Raw genomic sequence first — 17,137 nt, 5'->3', positions numbered from 1 at the left:
CTCCCTGGCCATTTGTCTAGATTGTAGGATTAAGGGCAGTTTCCAGGTTCCCCAAGGGACTTGAGTCTATAGAACCTTGGGGGTGGGTATGTGCGGAGCGAGGATGGGGGTGACTCTCAATGGAGCTGAGCCAAGGCCCATGCGTATCTTCAAGGAAATGGTAAGTGCCAATGGCTGGGGCAGTGGTTCTGCCACGAGAAGAGCTTATGGAACAGGGAGCCCTACTCATTGCTTCGTGAGAAAGGGATTCTTTGACTGACTCTTATTTTCATTTCAGGCTCATGGGAGAAAAGACTAGAAATGTTGGAAGAGGGATAAATATTGCCATTGTCAACTGTGAGTTATTAAATGTTCTCTTTCAAACTTCTCTAAAAGTTCCGTGATTGCATTTTCAAAGATACGTTGGGTTTTTGAGGATTTTTGCGAATGATCTAGTCTAGGCTTATTTTTTAAAGCATTTTAAAATTATTTGATTATTTTTATAATACCTCACTTTACAGATTGTGGTTCCTGGAAAAACAAAAAAAAAGAGTCCGAGGCTCCTGGCTGGCTCAGAGGAACGTAGGACTCTTAATCTCAGGGTCCTGAGTTCGAGCCCCATGTTGGGTATAGAGATTACTAAAAACAAATGAACTTAAAAAAAAAAAAAGTCAAACATAAATAGGCTTTTAAAAAACCAAAAAAGAACCAGCAGAAGGCAGGGGTCAAATCAGATAAGCAGGCTGTGGGGCACAGACCATCCTGGAGTCACCCTTGGATTCCTGGTGACCCTGCAGAGGTCACCCCACCTTTGTGAGAAAAGCCAACTAGGGCCTCAGGGGAGCAAAGCTTGGCTTCCTCTTAGGCCTGGGGAAGCACGCTGTCACAGTTGCCACTGGGGGTCCGTGACCATGAGACCTGTCAGAGGTTTGGGGAAAGGGTTCTGTGTGCCATCCCTGGGAGCACGCAGAGCGCGCAGTCCCCTGACCTTGGGGCTGTGGGACAGAGACAAAACACACCCACTCTGAGAATCCCGCTGGAAAACCTAAAGTACGAAGCAGAGGGGGCTGAGGGGGGCGCTCTGGGGTTCCCGTAGGAGAGGCAGGGGCAGCAGGAAAGAGTGGAGGGTCCAACTAGCTGGAAGCCGTGGGAAGGAAGTTCTAGAGCAGCTGATCAGCCGGCCTCCTGGACACAGGAACGTGCCGTTTGAGCAGCTCGGTGCCACAGATGGACCCCGAGTCCAGTGAACGTTCTTTTAAAAACTATTTCTTTTATTTTCAGATATGACTGGGAAAGCAATAGCAACACAGTATTTTGATATGTTTGGAGGTGGTAAGAAAACTCTTCTCATGAATTACAAGCATGAAGATAAACAAAAGTGTCAAACATTTTTATTTTGTCTACTAAAAAAGTTGCCAGAAGCTCATAGGAGTATTCTAGAACAGTCTTACACAAGCCCTCCTTGTCTGTAATTGAGGTCGTATGATCGAGTTTGAAGGCGTTATCTAGAAAATGTCTTCTCTGGTCACACTTGTCCTGGGCCTTTTATTTGTGTTCCTTCATCAGATAATAAGAGAAAACATTTTTTTAAATCAAATATATGTAAAATAATGTGATCAGCATGCAGCCCTGAACATCATCGTTGTTCCTGTCCTGTTCATGTTGCCCCCCTGCGCTCAGCACACACGTCCCCAGGACGCACAGTGCACGTTCTCCTTCCGTGGTCTCTCCAGTCTGGGCACTGGGCTTGAGCACAGAGGTCAGTCAGGATATAGGAGCCCCTTCTATTTTTATTGAGCCGTGAGAATTATTTAAAACAAGGCTTTATAAAGAGAACAGTAATAAATGTCTGGACGCACTTGATGGGAACTGTGCAATAAATGCCCCAGTGGGAAATAATGGGGTTTGAGATTAGCCTTCCTTTTGTTGCCGTGAGGCACAGATTCGTCTCTTAGCAAAGACTTGCTGTGCTCAGTCTGGTCTGCAAGTCTGATTTCTCACCCCCATTCTGCACATTAGTGCCCCGGGACCACTCTGTTGTGGTCATTGCAGAGAAACGCCACACCTGTGCTGGCCACATTGTCTCTGGCCTCGAGTTAGATTCATAGAATCTCCACAAGCTGCTCGTGCCCCTCACCTCTGCTGGTCCCACCGTGGAGCCCAGCGGCCACTCACTAGTGGAGATGAGCTCCAGGCATTGGAGGATCCAGAGAGGACACAGCAGCTAAGCGCAGAGGAGGGACAGTGTCCCGGGCAAGCGAACAAGGAAGACCCTAAAACCGGTTTGCATTGACCCAACAGATAACTCTGGACCGATGACGAACTTTATTCAGAGCGCACCTCCAAAGTCCCTGCTCTTCATGGTGACCCAAGATGACGGTGCGAGTAGGTGAGTGTGGACCGATTTGTCACAGTGGGGGGACGGGGGAAGCCGGCTGGCAGAGAGCACCAGGCCTGTCAGGGCCCCTGAGGAGCATCCTCTAGGAAAGAATGCAAATCTAAGGAGCAAGATGCTTTCCTAAGGAGAAGGAATGGGAGCCCATGACAAAGCAGACTGTGTTTCTAAAAAAAAAAACCTGAGTAGCCAGCAGAGTACATAAGTCCTAGAAGCTAAGGAACATTCTCAGGTAGCAAGACAGAACCGCCACAGACCATAATTAGGACAGAAAAGCTAAACCCAGTGTGGGACTTACAGAAATAGGAAAGGAAATTGAGAAGAATTCTCTATAAGAATGGCAATCAAATGAAAAGGAAACACACACACACACAACTTCCTGAGGGAGAAGTTGGTTTGGCTCCTGTGTTGCTCGGAAGTTTGCTGTTCTGAGTAAACACGTGTGTGTTCACGGCCAAACTTCCAAGGATCTCAGAGTACTTCTGTGCCCTGTGAGTTTCAAGGTGGCTCGTGAATGTGGCATTCCCCAAATTTATTTGACCTCAGATCCTGTTTTTAATAGAGCATCTTACCAGACAGAAGTTATCTGATACATGCTTGGAAAAATGCCAATTTAACTCAGGAATATCTGAGCTCTTTTTTTTTTTTTCTTTTCCTTTCTGCCCTCCTTCCTTTGCTTACTGTAAGTTGCCCACTTTTACAATGGTAGCGTTGTTTTAGATTTTTGTTTTCTTTTTTGATACTGACCTTTCTGAAAATGAAAGGGACCCTTTTGACCTGTCCTTTCATCTTTCAGCAACTTCTGTCTGCCTCCTTTTGTGGTCAGTGAACCGAAGGGGCAGCAAAGACCCAAAATTATGTTGGCTGAACATGAGGATGTGATTGGATCCCAAGACACGGGGATTTGAGAATTGAGAATTAAAACTCTGTGCCCCAAACTGAAGCTTAAAGAGTCCCTGATGTCATCACATGATTAACTAGAAATTTGCCATCCTCCCGCTGTATGCCCCAGGAGGAGGTGGGTTGTTCTAGAAGCCTCTTTCCTAGGACATCCGCAGTGTGACCCACCGGAGTCTCCGCCTGCGACATTTACACGCCCTCCCCCTCTCCCCCCAGGCTGAAGGAGGATGCCAAGAAGGTCATAGAAGCACTTGGAAGTAAACAAATCAGGAACATTCGGTTCAGGTCAAGCTGGGTATTTCTCACAGCAAAAGGCTTTGAGCTTCCTGCAGACATTCAGAGAGAAAATGTGAGTGCTTTTTAAATGTTACTTCCCACAAGTGGTTAGTAGAGGACGCCCTGTGGTTTGAAAGGTTGTAGGTCTCTGATGGCTTCCTGCCTCCAAGACATTCCTGTGCAAAATGCGTGCCGCACAGGGCCTCGCGGAGCCGGCTGCCCGGGTTTGAGCCCTTGCTTCTCTCATGGTAATGTGCCTGAGACTCTGCATTCCTGAGTCCTGGGCGAATCATGGTAGGTGCCTGATACGTCATTGTAAGTAAAATCATCATAACGGCCTTGTAGACCTTGCCCATCAGGAAGAGGCACTTGACTGAAGTTCACACTTTCCAAATCTGTTTAAAAGTAGAAGATTCTTTTTTTTTCCTAAAGATTTTACTTATTTATTTGAGAGAGAGAGAGAGCACAAGCAAGGGGAAGGGGCAGAGGGAGAAGCAGACTCCCCGCCGAGGAGGGAGCCTGACGCGGGACCCATCCCCAGGACCCCGGGACCATGACCCGAGCTGAAGACAGAGGCTCAACTGACTGAGCCACCCAGGCGCCCAAAAGTAGGTGATTAATGGGCTGTTGGTCCCGCCTTCCTGTCATGGGGCAGCCAACACAGGCTGCGGCAAGCCTCTCGGCCCCTCGCCTCTGTTCAGAGCCCGGTAACAGCGCCGGGTAATGGGGCTGACCCAGCCTGTACGCTCGGGCGCCACACGCACCGGACAGAGCTCGCATTGTTGCCCTAGCTCAGTGCACGATCGATTATAAGCGCCCGCCATCATGTCCTCTTTATGGAAGAATAGTAAAGAGCTAGAGAATCGAGTTCTAGTGAATTAACTTGGTCGCCTGTGAAAATTCCAACTGAGCACTGGCAAATGTTGTTGGAGTCACAAGCTGGCACCTCTGGGGACGGTCACACAGCCTCTTTGGGAGACGCGGCTCTTTAGGAGACAGGACAGCTTCCAGAGAGGAAGGATTAGCAGCACGGCCATGGAGTGGAGTCACCGACTCTTCGCAGGAGAAGGGTGTCCCTTCCAGGAACCAGAAACTCGAAGGGACCTGAGCAGAGTCCTGGAACCCAGAGCAACTTTGCAGGCCACCTGAGCTAGAATCGCAGGGTGGGGCCTGGCTGGTGATTCTGATGCACAGGAAGGGTTGGACTGATTGCACTGATGGAGTCCCAATCCCATGGGCACATCCCAGCTTCCCCCTGACATCACCTTCCAGCCACTCTGCTCCTTCTCCAGCTGTGTTACCCTGTGCCCTCCTCCCTTCACCCCCCCCATCCCCACCCCCCCGCCCAGCTCCCTCGGCCTCTCCCCACCTGCCCTGGGTCAGAGACCTGGCCAGAGCGCAGGCCAGGCCCTGTAGGAAGTGCTGCCCTCATCACTGAGTGTGTCCATGGTATCAGAAAGGCCTGGAGTGAAGCTTGAATCCCTTTTACTCAGCGTTAACCTGAGTGCAGTGAGCGGTTTTGGTGGGAGCTATTAGTGGCTTGGGGGCACAAAAGGGTTTGCTCAGATGCTGGTGAGGCCTGAGCTGGGGGCCAGGGCCTCAGGACGATCTCACCCAAAGCTCGAGTCAAGTACTAATGGAGGAATCATTATGCCTTCCTGTTTTGGGTATGCAGACTTGCTGTGTGGACTTCCCCAGGGGTGGTGAGGGGCTGTGTGGGGCAGGCCTCCCAGGCCCTGGCTGGTCCCCGGCCACTATCACCTCCATCCCGTGCTGTTCCCAGAGCTGGCTTCCCAAGCACAGCCCACAGGTCATTCCCACGTTCAGAAGCCTTCACCAGCCCCACTCACCCACTGAACTGAATTGTAAAATGTAAGAGACTTGTTTTTTTCCACACTACTTTGTGACCTGAGGGGTCCATGTGGCGTTGTTCCGCATTCCCGTCCTAACTTAAAGGGAAACTGTCCCCATGACCAGAGCCCCTGATGTCCTGCAAGTGAAGGAGGAGGATGTCCTCAAATTCCTTGCAGCAGGAACCCACTTGAGTGGCACCAACACTGACTTGCAAATGGAGCAGTACATCTACAGAAGGAAAAGTGAAGGCATCCACATCATGAATCTGAGGAGAACCTGAGAGAAGCTGGCAGAGAAAGGCCTGGAACCCAGAGTGCTGGAGCTCATGTCATTGTTGTCATTGAAAACCTGGCTGATGTCAGTGTCCTATCATCCATGAATCCTGGCTAGTGAGCTGGGCTGCAGTGTGCTGTTGCCGTCCGCCTCCCCCCGGAACCCTCACTGACTAACCAGATCCAGGCAGCCTTCCGGGAGCCCAGACTCTGGTGGTTACTGATCGCAGGGCTGGCCACCAGCCTGTCACAGAGGTGCCTTATGTTCACCTTCCCACCGTCGCTCTGTGGAGCAGAGACTACCCCCTGCACGACGTGGACATCGCCATCCCTTGCGACAACAACGGAGCCCACTCAGGGGGTCCGATGTGAGGGATGCTGGCCCGGGAAGTTCTGCTCACGCCTGGCACCATTTCCTGGGTACACGCATGGGAGGTCGGGCCTGATCTTTGCTTCCACAGAGATCCTGACGAGATTGCAGTAGACGAGCAGGCCGCTGCCAAAAAGGCCGCGACCCAGGAGGGATTTCAGAGTGGACTGCTCCAGCTCCGGACTGAGTTCACTGCTACTCAGCCTGAAATCACAGACTTGTCGAAGACGAGCGGGTGTGCTCTGTGCCTAGTCAGCAGCTCCCTCCTGAAGACTCAGCCGGCCACAGAAGACTGGTCTGCAGGCTCCCACGCTTGGGCCACTGAATGGGTAGGAGCAACCACTGAGTGGTCTGAAGCTGCTCTTCCACAAAGGCAAACAAAATGGAAATAAGGTTGATGGAAAATAAACAGTTTCTAAAAAAAATAATAAAAATAAAATGTAAGAGACTTTAAGGCTGATTCCAGCTTTATAAAGGGGGAGGAATCGAGACTCACAAACTAAGAAATAAAGGAGGATAGAAGTCTGAAGCAGCGTAACCTGGGTTTGGACCTGGACACCGTCGCCCTGAGCTTTGTGACCTGAGGACTATGATGTCATATGCCTGAGCCTCCTTGTCTTCACGCTGAACTGTGGGTGGTCAGCCTGCCCCGCTTGGTGTACTCAGCACGGGGTCATCATTAGCATCACCTCCAGCATGGTCTCCATCCTGGTCCCTGGCGATCTGGAACCAGAGCTAAGACCCCTGATTTGCAGCCCAGCCAGTCCCCTCCTACTCTTATTTCCATGCTGCGTATGCTCCACACACCAGCGAACCCATTACCGCTGCACTCTGCTCTCCTCCACACATCACAGAGCTTTCCCATGTGGGGCCTTTGGGGAGTGAGTCATGTTTTCAACAAGTGTCACTGAGTGTCACTGAGACAACTGGATATCCACATGCTGAAGAACAAATTGGGACCCCTACCTCACACCATATACAAAAACTCAGTCAAATAACTAGATGTAAAAGCTAGAACTACTAAACTCTCAGAAGAAAACGTGACCTTGGGTTAGATAGCGGTTTCTTTGATACGACACGAAAAGCACAAACAACGGAAGAAAGCACAAGTACCGTCCACAAAGTGAAAAGGTAACCCACAGAATGGGAGAAAATATGTGCAGATGAAGGACTTGTATCCAGAATATATAAAGAACTCTTACAGCTCAATAATAAAAAGACAACCCAGTTTTAAAATGGACAAAGGATCTGACTAATCAGCTTTTCAAAGACATATAGATGGCCAATAAGCATGTGAAAAGATGCTCATCATTAGCCATTAGGAAACTGCAAATAAAAACCCCAGTGAGATACCACCTCACACTCACTGGGATGGCTGTAACACACAAGATGTAATAAGAAGTGTGGACGAGGATGTGGAGAAATTAGACCCCTCATACACTGCTGGAGGAAATGTGATACACAGCTGCTTTGGGAAACGTTCTGGCAAGTCCTCAAAAAGTTAGATAAACAGTTACCAGATAACCCAGCAATCCTACTTATAAATATCTACCTGAGAGAATGAAAACATATGTCCACCCAAACACTTGTACATGAATGTGCATAGCAGTATTATCCATAATAGCCAAAAAAATGGAAAACAAGCCAAATGTCTGATTAATGGATTGAAAATGTATAATAAAATATGGTATAGCCATTCACTGGAATATTATGCAGCCACATAAAGAGGTGACATGCCAATCCAAGCTACAATACCGGCGAACCTTCAAAATATGCTAAGTGAAGAAAACCAAACACAAAAAACACACATATTGGTATGATTCCATTTGTATGAAATTTCCAGAATAGGCAAAATCCATAGAGACAGAAAGTAGATGAGTGGCTGCCTAGGGCTGCGGACAGTGGGGAGTGCCTGCTTGTTCAGGTGATGAGAATGTTCTAAAATCATGGTGATGGTGGCATATCTCTGTGAATACAGTAGAGACCACTGAATTGCATGCTTTAAATGGGTAAATTTTATAGTATGTGAATTACATCTTAGTAAAGCTGTTATGTAAAAAGGAATGTAAAATTAGAATTCCACAGTTCCATAACAATGCAAATTATCCTTCTTACGTGTCAGGTTAAGGTGCTCTGTTATCTGTGAAAGAATCAAAGATGTGAAGGACTTAAGCCCAGTCAGTATGAACACACATTTGCTGAGCAAGGGACGCTACAGTTTCCCTGAAAAAAAAAAAAAAAAATACAGCCCTACATCCAGAGAATTAAAAATTAAACATTTGAGCTATGTCGTCCAATATGGCAGCTTCTAGCCAAATTTGGATTTACGTTTACATTTATCTAAATAAAATAGAATTTAAAATTCAGTTCATCAGTCACACTAGCCAACATTTTAAGTCCTCACGAATCCGACGTGGCTGGTGGCTGCTGTGCTGGACAGCATGGATGATAGAACATCTGTGTCATTGCGGAAAGTTCTAGAGCTTCATTAACACCTGGTTCAAATATTATTAAGAAAAAAAAATCAAGTGCCCAGAGTAGGTTAGAGCAAATCCCGTTCTAGGCAGTGATTCTCTTTATATGACTTTGCTCGTAACTGACACGTTAAATATTTGTTGAATCGATGAGTGGATAAATACAATTCTTTTCTTTTCTTCACACAGATCAACCACTCTGATAGTGCGAGGAACAGGTACTCTGGCTGGCCCGCAGAGGTACAGATAGAAGGCTGCATACCGAAACAACCGAGCTAACGTTGCACACGGCCTTAATAAACGTGTGATGTGTAGACCCATGCGGTGTGGCCTGGCCCAAGAATCGTAGCCAACAGTCAACATTTGATGAGTTTTTGAGGTTTGTCTTCAAGCGAGCAGTATTTGCTGGTTGTATCCAGTCTTGGCACACAGTACGTTTATGCCAGAATGTCTCTAAGTGAAGGCATTCGTGAGCAGGAAGACTGGAATGGATGGGAATGGTGAGGGAAGGAAGGGATGTGGCCTGGAAAGAGAGGTTGGGAGGAGCAAGCCCTGCTTGTTGGGCTGCGGAACTGCCGTAGGACCGGACCTACGGCCGGGGAGTCTGCAAACCACTGGCTAGGACTGTGGCTCAGGCCCCATTATGGACTAAACTATGTCCCTGCAAAAATTCCTAAGTTGAGATCCTAACCCCTGGAATCTCAGAATGTGACCGTATTTGGAAATAGAGTTGTTGTGGGTGTAGCATGTTAGGAGGAGTAGGGTGGACCACAAGCCAGGGTGATCGTGTCCTTATGCAAAGGGGGACGTGGACACAGAGCATGGAGGCAAAGGTCCGGGTGACGCTTCCACAAGCCAGGAAGTCCCAGGGACACCAGCAAACCCCTACAAGCCTGGGGAGAGGCCTGGAGCAGATGCCCCCCCAGAACCCGTGGAGGGTGCACAGGCCGACCAACACCTTGGACTTCTGGCCTCTAGACTGAGGGAGAGCAAATGTCGCTGTTTAAGCCGCCCATCTGTGGGGTTTGGTATGGCCGCCCCAGGGACATGCTTACGGTTCCCTTTGGGTTCTAAGCTCTGGCACCCATAGACATTTCTGTACTAAAGAAAGGGGGAGGGAGTGTCTTTGTACTCTGGCCCGAATGACTGCATTTTCACAGCCCCATTGATCTTAGTTCACTGTCAGGGATGAGGCCTCAGGGCCTCCTGGCCAAGCACGTCCCAGAATCCTGTCCCGGGATGTGAGGCTCCCCCGCCCTGAGATAGCGCTGGGACCCCTCAGCCTCCGCTGGCACCTGCGGTGGCCCTCACGGGTACATCCCCACCTGGGGCGCGGGCCCCGGACCGTCCGTGTCCCGTTTGCTGCCCACAGGGCCCCGAGTGTGGACATGTCCCAGCCTCTGGGCGCCAGCATCCAGGAGGGCCCCGAGTCTGTTCTCACGGTGCCACCTGCCGACGCTCGGCTGCCGAGCTGACCGCCTGCCAAACAGCTTCCTGAAAACGTCCTCCCCAGTGGCGACCTTGGCCATATTCCCTTCATCAGGCTTGTGTTTTCTCCCCAGACTTTCATTTTATTCCATTAAATAGTATGGCCATCAGCAGAATGGCTTCCACAACATTAGCACATTTGAGATTTCAGGCCTGGGTCACTGCTGTGGGTCTTGTAGGCCCTGCCACCGCGTTTTCTTTTGGCAGCTCTTGTGGAACGTTCCTGACAGCATCCGCTTCCCAGCCTGCATGGGCGAGTTCACAGCCGGGGGGCAATGCCAGCAGTGGGACGGCTGTGCCCACGCCGTCCTCCGCCCTGCGCTGGGGACTGCTCCCTCCCCGCAGAGCCCCGTGTCCCCCACCAGCCGCCTCGCTGTGTCCTCCCCTTACTGGGAAGCCCCTCTGGCCCCCTCTGCAGGAGGGGTCAGGGGTTCTGGGGTCTGGACCAACTAGGAGGCGTGGGGATGAGGCATTTGGAGAGTGTGAGGGTGCTCAGTGAGGCGGGGGCAGCGGGGACTGGGGGTGGGGGGCCCAGCTGGAGCTCAGAGGACTCGTATATACTGTAAGGTGGATGCGTGTCCTCATGCACCTGCCCAGACCCTCAGAATGCACATCACCGAGCATGAACTTGACATGAACTGCGGACTCTGGGTGATGATGCATCAGTGCAGGTTTGTCGCCTGGGACAAAGGCACCTCTCTGGTGGGCATGTCCATCATGGGGGAGGCTGTGCATGTGCAGGGGCAGCGGGAAATGGGAAATGTCTGTAACTTCCTCTCAATTTTGCTTTGAACCCACAACTGCAGTAAAATAGAGTCTAGTAAAAAAAAAAAAAAAAAGCTGCCAATGACACGGAGGTGGGCAACCAGCTCTGAGCATCCTGTTGGTCCAGCCCCCATCAGGGCAAGCCAAGCCCCCATCCCCAGGGCAGAGCAGGGGTGAGCTCTCCTGGGAGGAGTGCAGACCCTGCCCCTCCCTGTGGCAGGTTCAAGGATGGCAGCTGGGGAGGCTGGAAGTAGCTGCCCCTTCCAGGGAGGACACCAGGGCCTCAAGCCTCTGCCTCCCTGAAGTGGGGGCTTCCCCCCCCATTCCCACTTACCTCAGCGTTTCCATTACCAAGATGCCTTGGACTTTGAACACCACAAAACTGAGAACAGAGCTTGTTCCTGACCGAGAAAAGGGTGTCACCGGCTGGGATGCTCCAGCCCCTTAAAGGACTCTGTCCCACCCAGCTCACACTGCCCGGCCTAGGGCCAGTCCCCTAGGGACAGCACCATGCTTGAGAGCCGACATGACATCCCATGTGCCCAGCGCACCTGCTGCGGACCCTCCACTACTCCTCGCGCCCATCCTGGGGTGCGGGCCCCATTGTTAACCCACTGGAGAGTGAGGAGGCGGTGGGCTCTGACCTCACAGTGCCCCCTGCTACGGCACCCCACTGGAACACACATCCCTCAAACCCCTGCCGATCCTCGATCCTCGGGCTCCACAGCTCCCTCCAGCTCATCAATCCAAGTAGTTTCCATGGTCTTATTTGCACAGCCGAGAATGCCAACTTGGAAGGAAAGGGCCATCGGAGGGTGGGTGGGAGGGCGCCGGGACCCTTTGAACACACTGGCTGCCATCCCACAGAGGCTCAGCAGGCCAGCTGGGGGTGCATCCTTATCCTCTCACCACCCCCACCCGCACCTCCAGCCCCAGCCCCCTGGAGCTGAGCAGAGAGCAGCAGGACAGCGGTGCTGCTGAGCATGCTCCCCCCTCGGCTGCGCATGTCACCAGCCGCCAGCCGCAAGGACCCCATCCTGGCAGTTAGAATGTGTGGGCACCCCTGCTCCCTCCTGGAGAGGCCGCTGGGATGGGGAGCACGCAGGAGGGGAAGCTCTTTGGACAGCAGACGGAGGTCCCCAGCTGCTCCTGCTGCCCCCACCTAAGATAGGGCCTCTCTGTCCGGCTTGTCCAGGGCCTTCAGGTGCCTTTCCTGGAGCTGTAGACACGCCCCGGGACTGCTAGAAAAGACATCAGTGGTCAAACAGAAAAGCATCACGCTGCAGATGAGCTGCTCAGCTCCCCGCCCCGGGGCTCTGGAGTAACAGTGCTCAGCATCAGACCCTGCAGGGCACAGATCTCCAAGACTGTCTCCCCAAGACCTCTCAAGGCCAGGGTTCTTTTTTTTTTTAAGATTTCATTTATTTGAGAGAGAGAGAGAGAGAGCATGAGCAGGGAGAAGAGGGAGAAGCAGGCTCCCCGCAAGCAGGGCACCTGATGCGGGACTCGATCCCAGGACCCTGGGATCATGACCTGAGCCGAAGGCAGATGCTTAACCAAATGAGCCACCCAGGTGCCCCTCAAGGCCAGGATTCTAAAGATATCTTTTAAACCTTTAAATTCCTTCTTTAAAGGAAAACGTGCCCACAAGGGCAGTAAGTAAAATGAATGAACATAGAAGTGCTTGGGTTTGTTTTTTTTTTTTTCATGATTTATATACAATGTTAGTTTTGATTTGGGGGAAGATCAGCCTGAGGCCTGCTTCCTCTTCCTTGTGCAGTGCTGGCATCCTGGGGTCCCCAACAGCTGTGCTCTGGTGACAGGCATACCTGACTCACCTCTACTCAGGCACAGAACAGGGGACCTGCAGGACCCCTGGGCGCATGCCTGCACTTTCGCAGGGGACATGACCGAGGACCAGCTGGGAGCCCCCTGCAGTCTGGCCTCTGTCCTCTTCCTGTCCCGGCAGAGAGCTCTCCCAGGGCAGGGACCCACCAGGAGCGTGAGGGTGTGCACTGAACGAACGGGTCATTGCGGGAAGCTGCGGACTTCCCCCTTTGGGTCTGCGCGGGAAGAGGATGGCAATGGTCAGGTGTGATTCAGGCTTGCTGCTGCGGGACTTCTCAGAGCGTTCAGATCACAGAGGGGCGGGCGTGTGGGAGGCACCCGGGCGGGGGGATTAACCCGCTGAGTTAATCAGAATGACACCGAGCAAGACGGTCAGGTCCTCGGGCTCACTAGCCTCGTTCCGGATGCTTGGGAGCCACGTTGGCACCCCTTTGTAGTGGACAGCAAGGAACAGAACATTCCCATCATCACAGAATGTCCTGTAGGACCGTGTTGCTCTGAGTCGTTGGATCTCCAAATGGGGCCCGACACCAGCCTCCCGCAGGACTCGTCCTCTGCGATGCAGATTCTCCGGCCCCAGGCAGCAGCCCTCGCCACCCCCACCATGTGTGCCCCAGCCCTCCCGGACAATCCTGCCCCAGCTGGAGGCTGAGGACCCCTGTATGAGTCACGGGCAGGGCGGGGGGGGGGGGAGGGTGTTGCTGTTTCCGTTTCATTTCTGTGGCTGGGATATCTGTTTCGTTTCTGCTAGTGCTGCTCATGGGGAGTGAGCCGCACAGCATATAAGAGGGAAGCGGAAAAGGACGGGATGACTCTCCCGGTGTGCGCTGAGGAGGCACGGAGGTAAGAGGGGGACCCCCCCGGCAGCCGTGCAGGGAGGGCTGCGTCACCATGTCTTTCTGCAACAGTTCTGCTACAGTTCGTGCTTTTTCAAAAGATTTCCCGGGAAACGTGGCTTATGCCAGAAGGCAGGAGGCAGAAAGACAAGTTTCTGAAGGTGCCCCACGGGAGATTTGGGAAGGCCTGGGTTGGTGCTGGCCCCCAGCCAGGCCTGCACGCCCAAGGTGCGTTCTAGAGGAGGTGGCTGGCCTGGAGGCACGGGGCAGCCCCCCATCCTGAAGCTGACCAAAGGCCCTGTGGCCACAAAGGGGTGGCTTCTGGGACGCCTCGCTCAGCATCCGTGGTGCACACGCCTCTGGGGGTGGGGTGGGAGCTTTGCGCCCCCGTGATATTGTGAATTATAACGATACATTAACTCTCATCACCCGGCTATATATTACAGTAATGTAGTTAATAACGCTGTATTGCGTATTTGAAAGTTGCTTAGAAAGTAGATTTTTTTTTTAAGATTTTATTTATTTATTTGACAGAGAGGGCAAGAGAGCACAAGCTGGGGAACATTAGAGGGAGAGGGAGAAGCAGGCTCCCCGCCAAACAGGGAGCCGGATGCGGGGGCTCAATCCCAGGATGCTGGGATCGTGACCTGAGCCGAAGGCCGACGCTTAACCATCTCAGCCACCCAGGCGCCCATAGAAAGTAGATATTAAAAGTCCTTATCAGAAGAAAAATGTCACAATGTATCGAGACAGACGTTAACTACATTTATTGCAGTGATCATTTTGCAATATATACAAATATCAGAAAAAATATATATGTATATAATTTTATCTTCATCCTGTTCCTGGCACAGAGCTCCTAAAACCCTTGGGATTTCCCAAATGGAGAGAGCATTGTCTTGTGTTATGTTAATAAGGTGACTTTGGAAAGCATCCTAGGGTAGGGCTGGCCTGTGATTATTGTTGACACTTTCAGTCCCGCCCCCTGACCTCCAGGGAGGGAGAGCGGCTGGAGGTTGAAGCAATTCCGTCTGTGCAATGAAACCACTATAAAAACCCAAAAGGAGAAGGTTTGGAGCGCTTCCAGGCTGGTGAACAGGGGGGACTGTGGGGAGCGTGGTCCCTGGAGGGCACAGAAGCTCCGCCCCCTTCCCCCCCACCCCCGGACCTCGCCCTGGGCATCTCTTCCATCTGGCTGTTCCTGAGTCACATTCTTTTATAATAAACCGGTAATCTAGTAAGTTCTCTGAGTTCCGTGAGCCACTCTAGCAAATTATTGGAACCCCAGGTGGCGGTGGTTGGAACCTCCGATCTGTAGCCAGTGGGTCCGAAGCAGTTGACACCTGTGGCTGGCGTCTGCGGGGGGCCGGGTGGGGGTGCGGTGTGCGCGGGAGCAATCTGCCGGACCCAGCCCTTAGCCTGTGGCATCGGATGCTATTTTTGGGTAGATTGTGAAAGAATTGAGTTAATCGGAAGAAAACCCACACGGTGGAACTGGTGTCAGACTTCGAGCCCCCAAGCCTGGTCTCGGGGCTTTGGGTGCCTTCTTGCTCGTGGCTTCGGTGGCACCGGGCCCCCTCAGTGGCGCGCTGGAAGGACAGGGCACCTGCTAGCATTTGGCAGTCCCCGTGGCACTATGGAGTGTAATACGGCGCCTTCGAAGTGTTACTTCGAGAGAGACACTGAGGCCAGGTCCTCCCAGCAAACAGGCATTTGCAGGGAACAGATGAGCATAAACCACGGAGTGCTCGCATCTCAGGGCCACCGAAACAAAGTGACACGCGCTCGGTGCCTTGAATAGTAGAAACTTCTCGTCTCCCAGCTCTGGAGGCTGGAGGTCTGAGATCCAGGTGTCGGCAGGGCAGGTCCTTGCTCGCCTCTCCCAGCTTCTGGCCGGTGCCAGCAAACCTGGCATTATTTGGGGAAGCTATCTCAGGGTGCGGTGGGTGTTCCCGGGTCGTGCCAGCGGCCGCAGGGTCACCCACGACACGAGCAATTCCGGCAGGCTTCCCAGCACAGTCGGAGGTTCGGCTCCTCCCCGCCGCTCACACCGAGCCCCGGGGTTCAGCCAAGGACCGAGCGGAAGTGTAGACGCGCATCTGTGAGTAATAACTTCCTGCCTGTTTCCTGGAAACTGCCGAGTTCCCGGTGAACCCGATTTTTGTCCTTGTATTCTGCTTTCAGGAGAAACAAAATTTCTTGATTAGCGTGAAAGAAGCAAACTATCCCCACAGGTCTGAGTGGTCGTACAGACTCGGCCCAATCGTGGCAATTTTAGAATAACCCTGAAGGCGCAGCAAGATGCCAGGTCCAAGGAGGACAAATGAGAAATGGATGCCGCGCTCTCCCCTCTGCGCGCAGAGCCCGTGCGGCTGCCGAGCTCCTCGCAGAGCCCGCGCCCGGGGGGGGGGGGGGGGGGCGGGGGCCTGGGGGCGGGGGATGGGCGCAGGGCGCTGGGGTCCGGGCCCTCCCGCCTACTGGGCGCCCCTGGGGCGGGGCGGAGCCCGAGCAAAGGCTCCAGTAGAATCAAAAGCGGGAGAACAGACCCTGGGGGAGCGCGGGGCTGGTCTTCAAGATTGAGATCCCAAATCTATCCTCATGGATGGTGGCCCTCTGTGAAGTGTTTTCTTTTCTTTTTTTTTTTTTTAAGGTTTTATTTTATTTATTCATTTCGGAGAGAGAGAGAGCACGAGTGGGGGGCGGGGCACGGGGCGCAGGGGGCGGGACGGGTGGGGGGAGGGCAGAGGGGGCGGGGAGGAAGGCGGGGGGGGGGACCGGGAGGGGCAGGGGGAGGGGCAAAGTTTCTCCTGAGCCCGCAGGGTCTCAGTTGCCTTCAGCTCAAGATAACCCTCCTGCCAAGCGGCCCCTTCACCCCTGACCAAAAGAAATACCGGAGAGTTCTATCGGTTACTTGTTGCTGTGAGGTCCAAACAACTCAGTACCAGCAGGTTGTGTGGTGTCCATCAGGTGTCTCTGTGTGCCCCTGAGAAATCTTAAATAAGCCACGAGTGCCCCTGCAAGTTTGCGGAGGCTCCCCAGGGTGCCCCGACGCACAGTTTGGGAACCATCACCTGACGATTCTGGGTAATGCCTTTTCTTCTCTTGCATGTCACTCAGGGGCCTACCTGTGACGTAGGTAACCTCGTCACAACTTGAGGGTGCCTTCAACAGAGGGGGCACTGTCTCCATGGACCCAGCTCAAGGGATGGTGGGATGAGGTCACTCTGTCGGGTCCCTCTCGAGTCCCGGCTGCTCTAGGACTGGGTGGACGGTGGACGGTGGACAGAGGCTCCGGGAGAGTCCATTTCGAGGGTGGCAGGGTCGGAGATGAGCTCAGGCCACCCTTCTGAGCTTGTCCTGTCTGTGGCCTGGGCAGGCACACGGGTCTGGGTTTTGTGACTCGTCCTCGGGTCAGCCACACCCCCACTCTGTCTCATGCTGGGAAGGAGACAAGCAGCAGCGTCCATCCCACGAGGATCCCCTGGAGCTGATCAGGGACGCAGGCAGAGGCCCAGGGACGATGTAGAACAACTCCGTCCGTTCCCTGTCCGCTGTCCCTTGGTCCAGATGGCACCTCCTCCAGGCGAGGGAGCCGTCGCCTCCGGTGGGCCTCCTCCTGTCCTCGGTCACGGCCCCCCCTGCGTCCCACCCTTTACCTACCCTTGGGGCCTCTTCTTCCT

At 53.0% G+C, this 17,137-nt stretch overlaps 2 protein-coding genes across 3 annotated transcripts in view; both read left to right on the top strand.

The window, feature by feature from the left end:
• The window catches only part of FAM3B (FAM3 metabolism regulating signaling molecule B), a 58,810-nt gene extending 49,970 nt beyond the window's left edge, over positions 1–8,840 (top strand). Inside the window, exons 4-8 of the mRNA XM_078059692.1 lie at positions 278–336; positions 1,261–1,311; positions 2,281–2,368; positions 3,491–3,623; positions 8,710–8,840. Coding sequence (XP_077915818.1) covers positions 278–336; positions 1,261–1,311; positions 2,281–2,368; positions 3,491–3,623; positions 8,710–8,799 — 421 coding nt within the window. The 3' untranslated portion in view covers positions 8,800–8,840. The remainder of the gene's footprint in view (positions 1–277; positions 337–1,260; positions 1,312–2,280; positions 2,369–3,490; positions 3,624–8,709) is intronic.
• Positions 8,841–13,342: 4,502 nt separating this feature from the next.
• The window catches only part of MX2 (MX dynamin like GTPase 2), a 30,016-nt gene continuing 26,221 nt past the window's right edge, over positions 13,343–17,137 (top strand). The window contains exon 1 of one of the 2 annotated variants that reach the window (XM_036108021.2): positions 13,343–13,464. The gene's annotated coding sequence lies outside the window, so the exon portion shown is untranslated. Of the gene's footprint in view, positions 13,465–15,054; positions 15,559–17,137 lie in introns of those variants that run through there. The other variant, XM_078071634.1, reaches the window with a different exon arrangement.

The sequence above is a fragment of the Halichoerus grypus genome, chromosome 1 (assembly GCF_964656455.1).
Source record: "Halichoerus grypus chromosome 1, mHalGry1.hap1.1, whole genome shotgun sequence".
NCBI lineage: Eukaryota > Metazoa > Chordata > Mammalia > Carnivora > Phocidae > Halichoerus > Halichoerus grypus.
The sequence above is the reverse complement of the archived record's forward strand: the minus strand, read 5'-3'. Positions and strand labels throughout refer to the sequence as shown.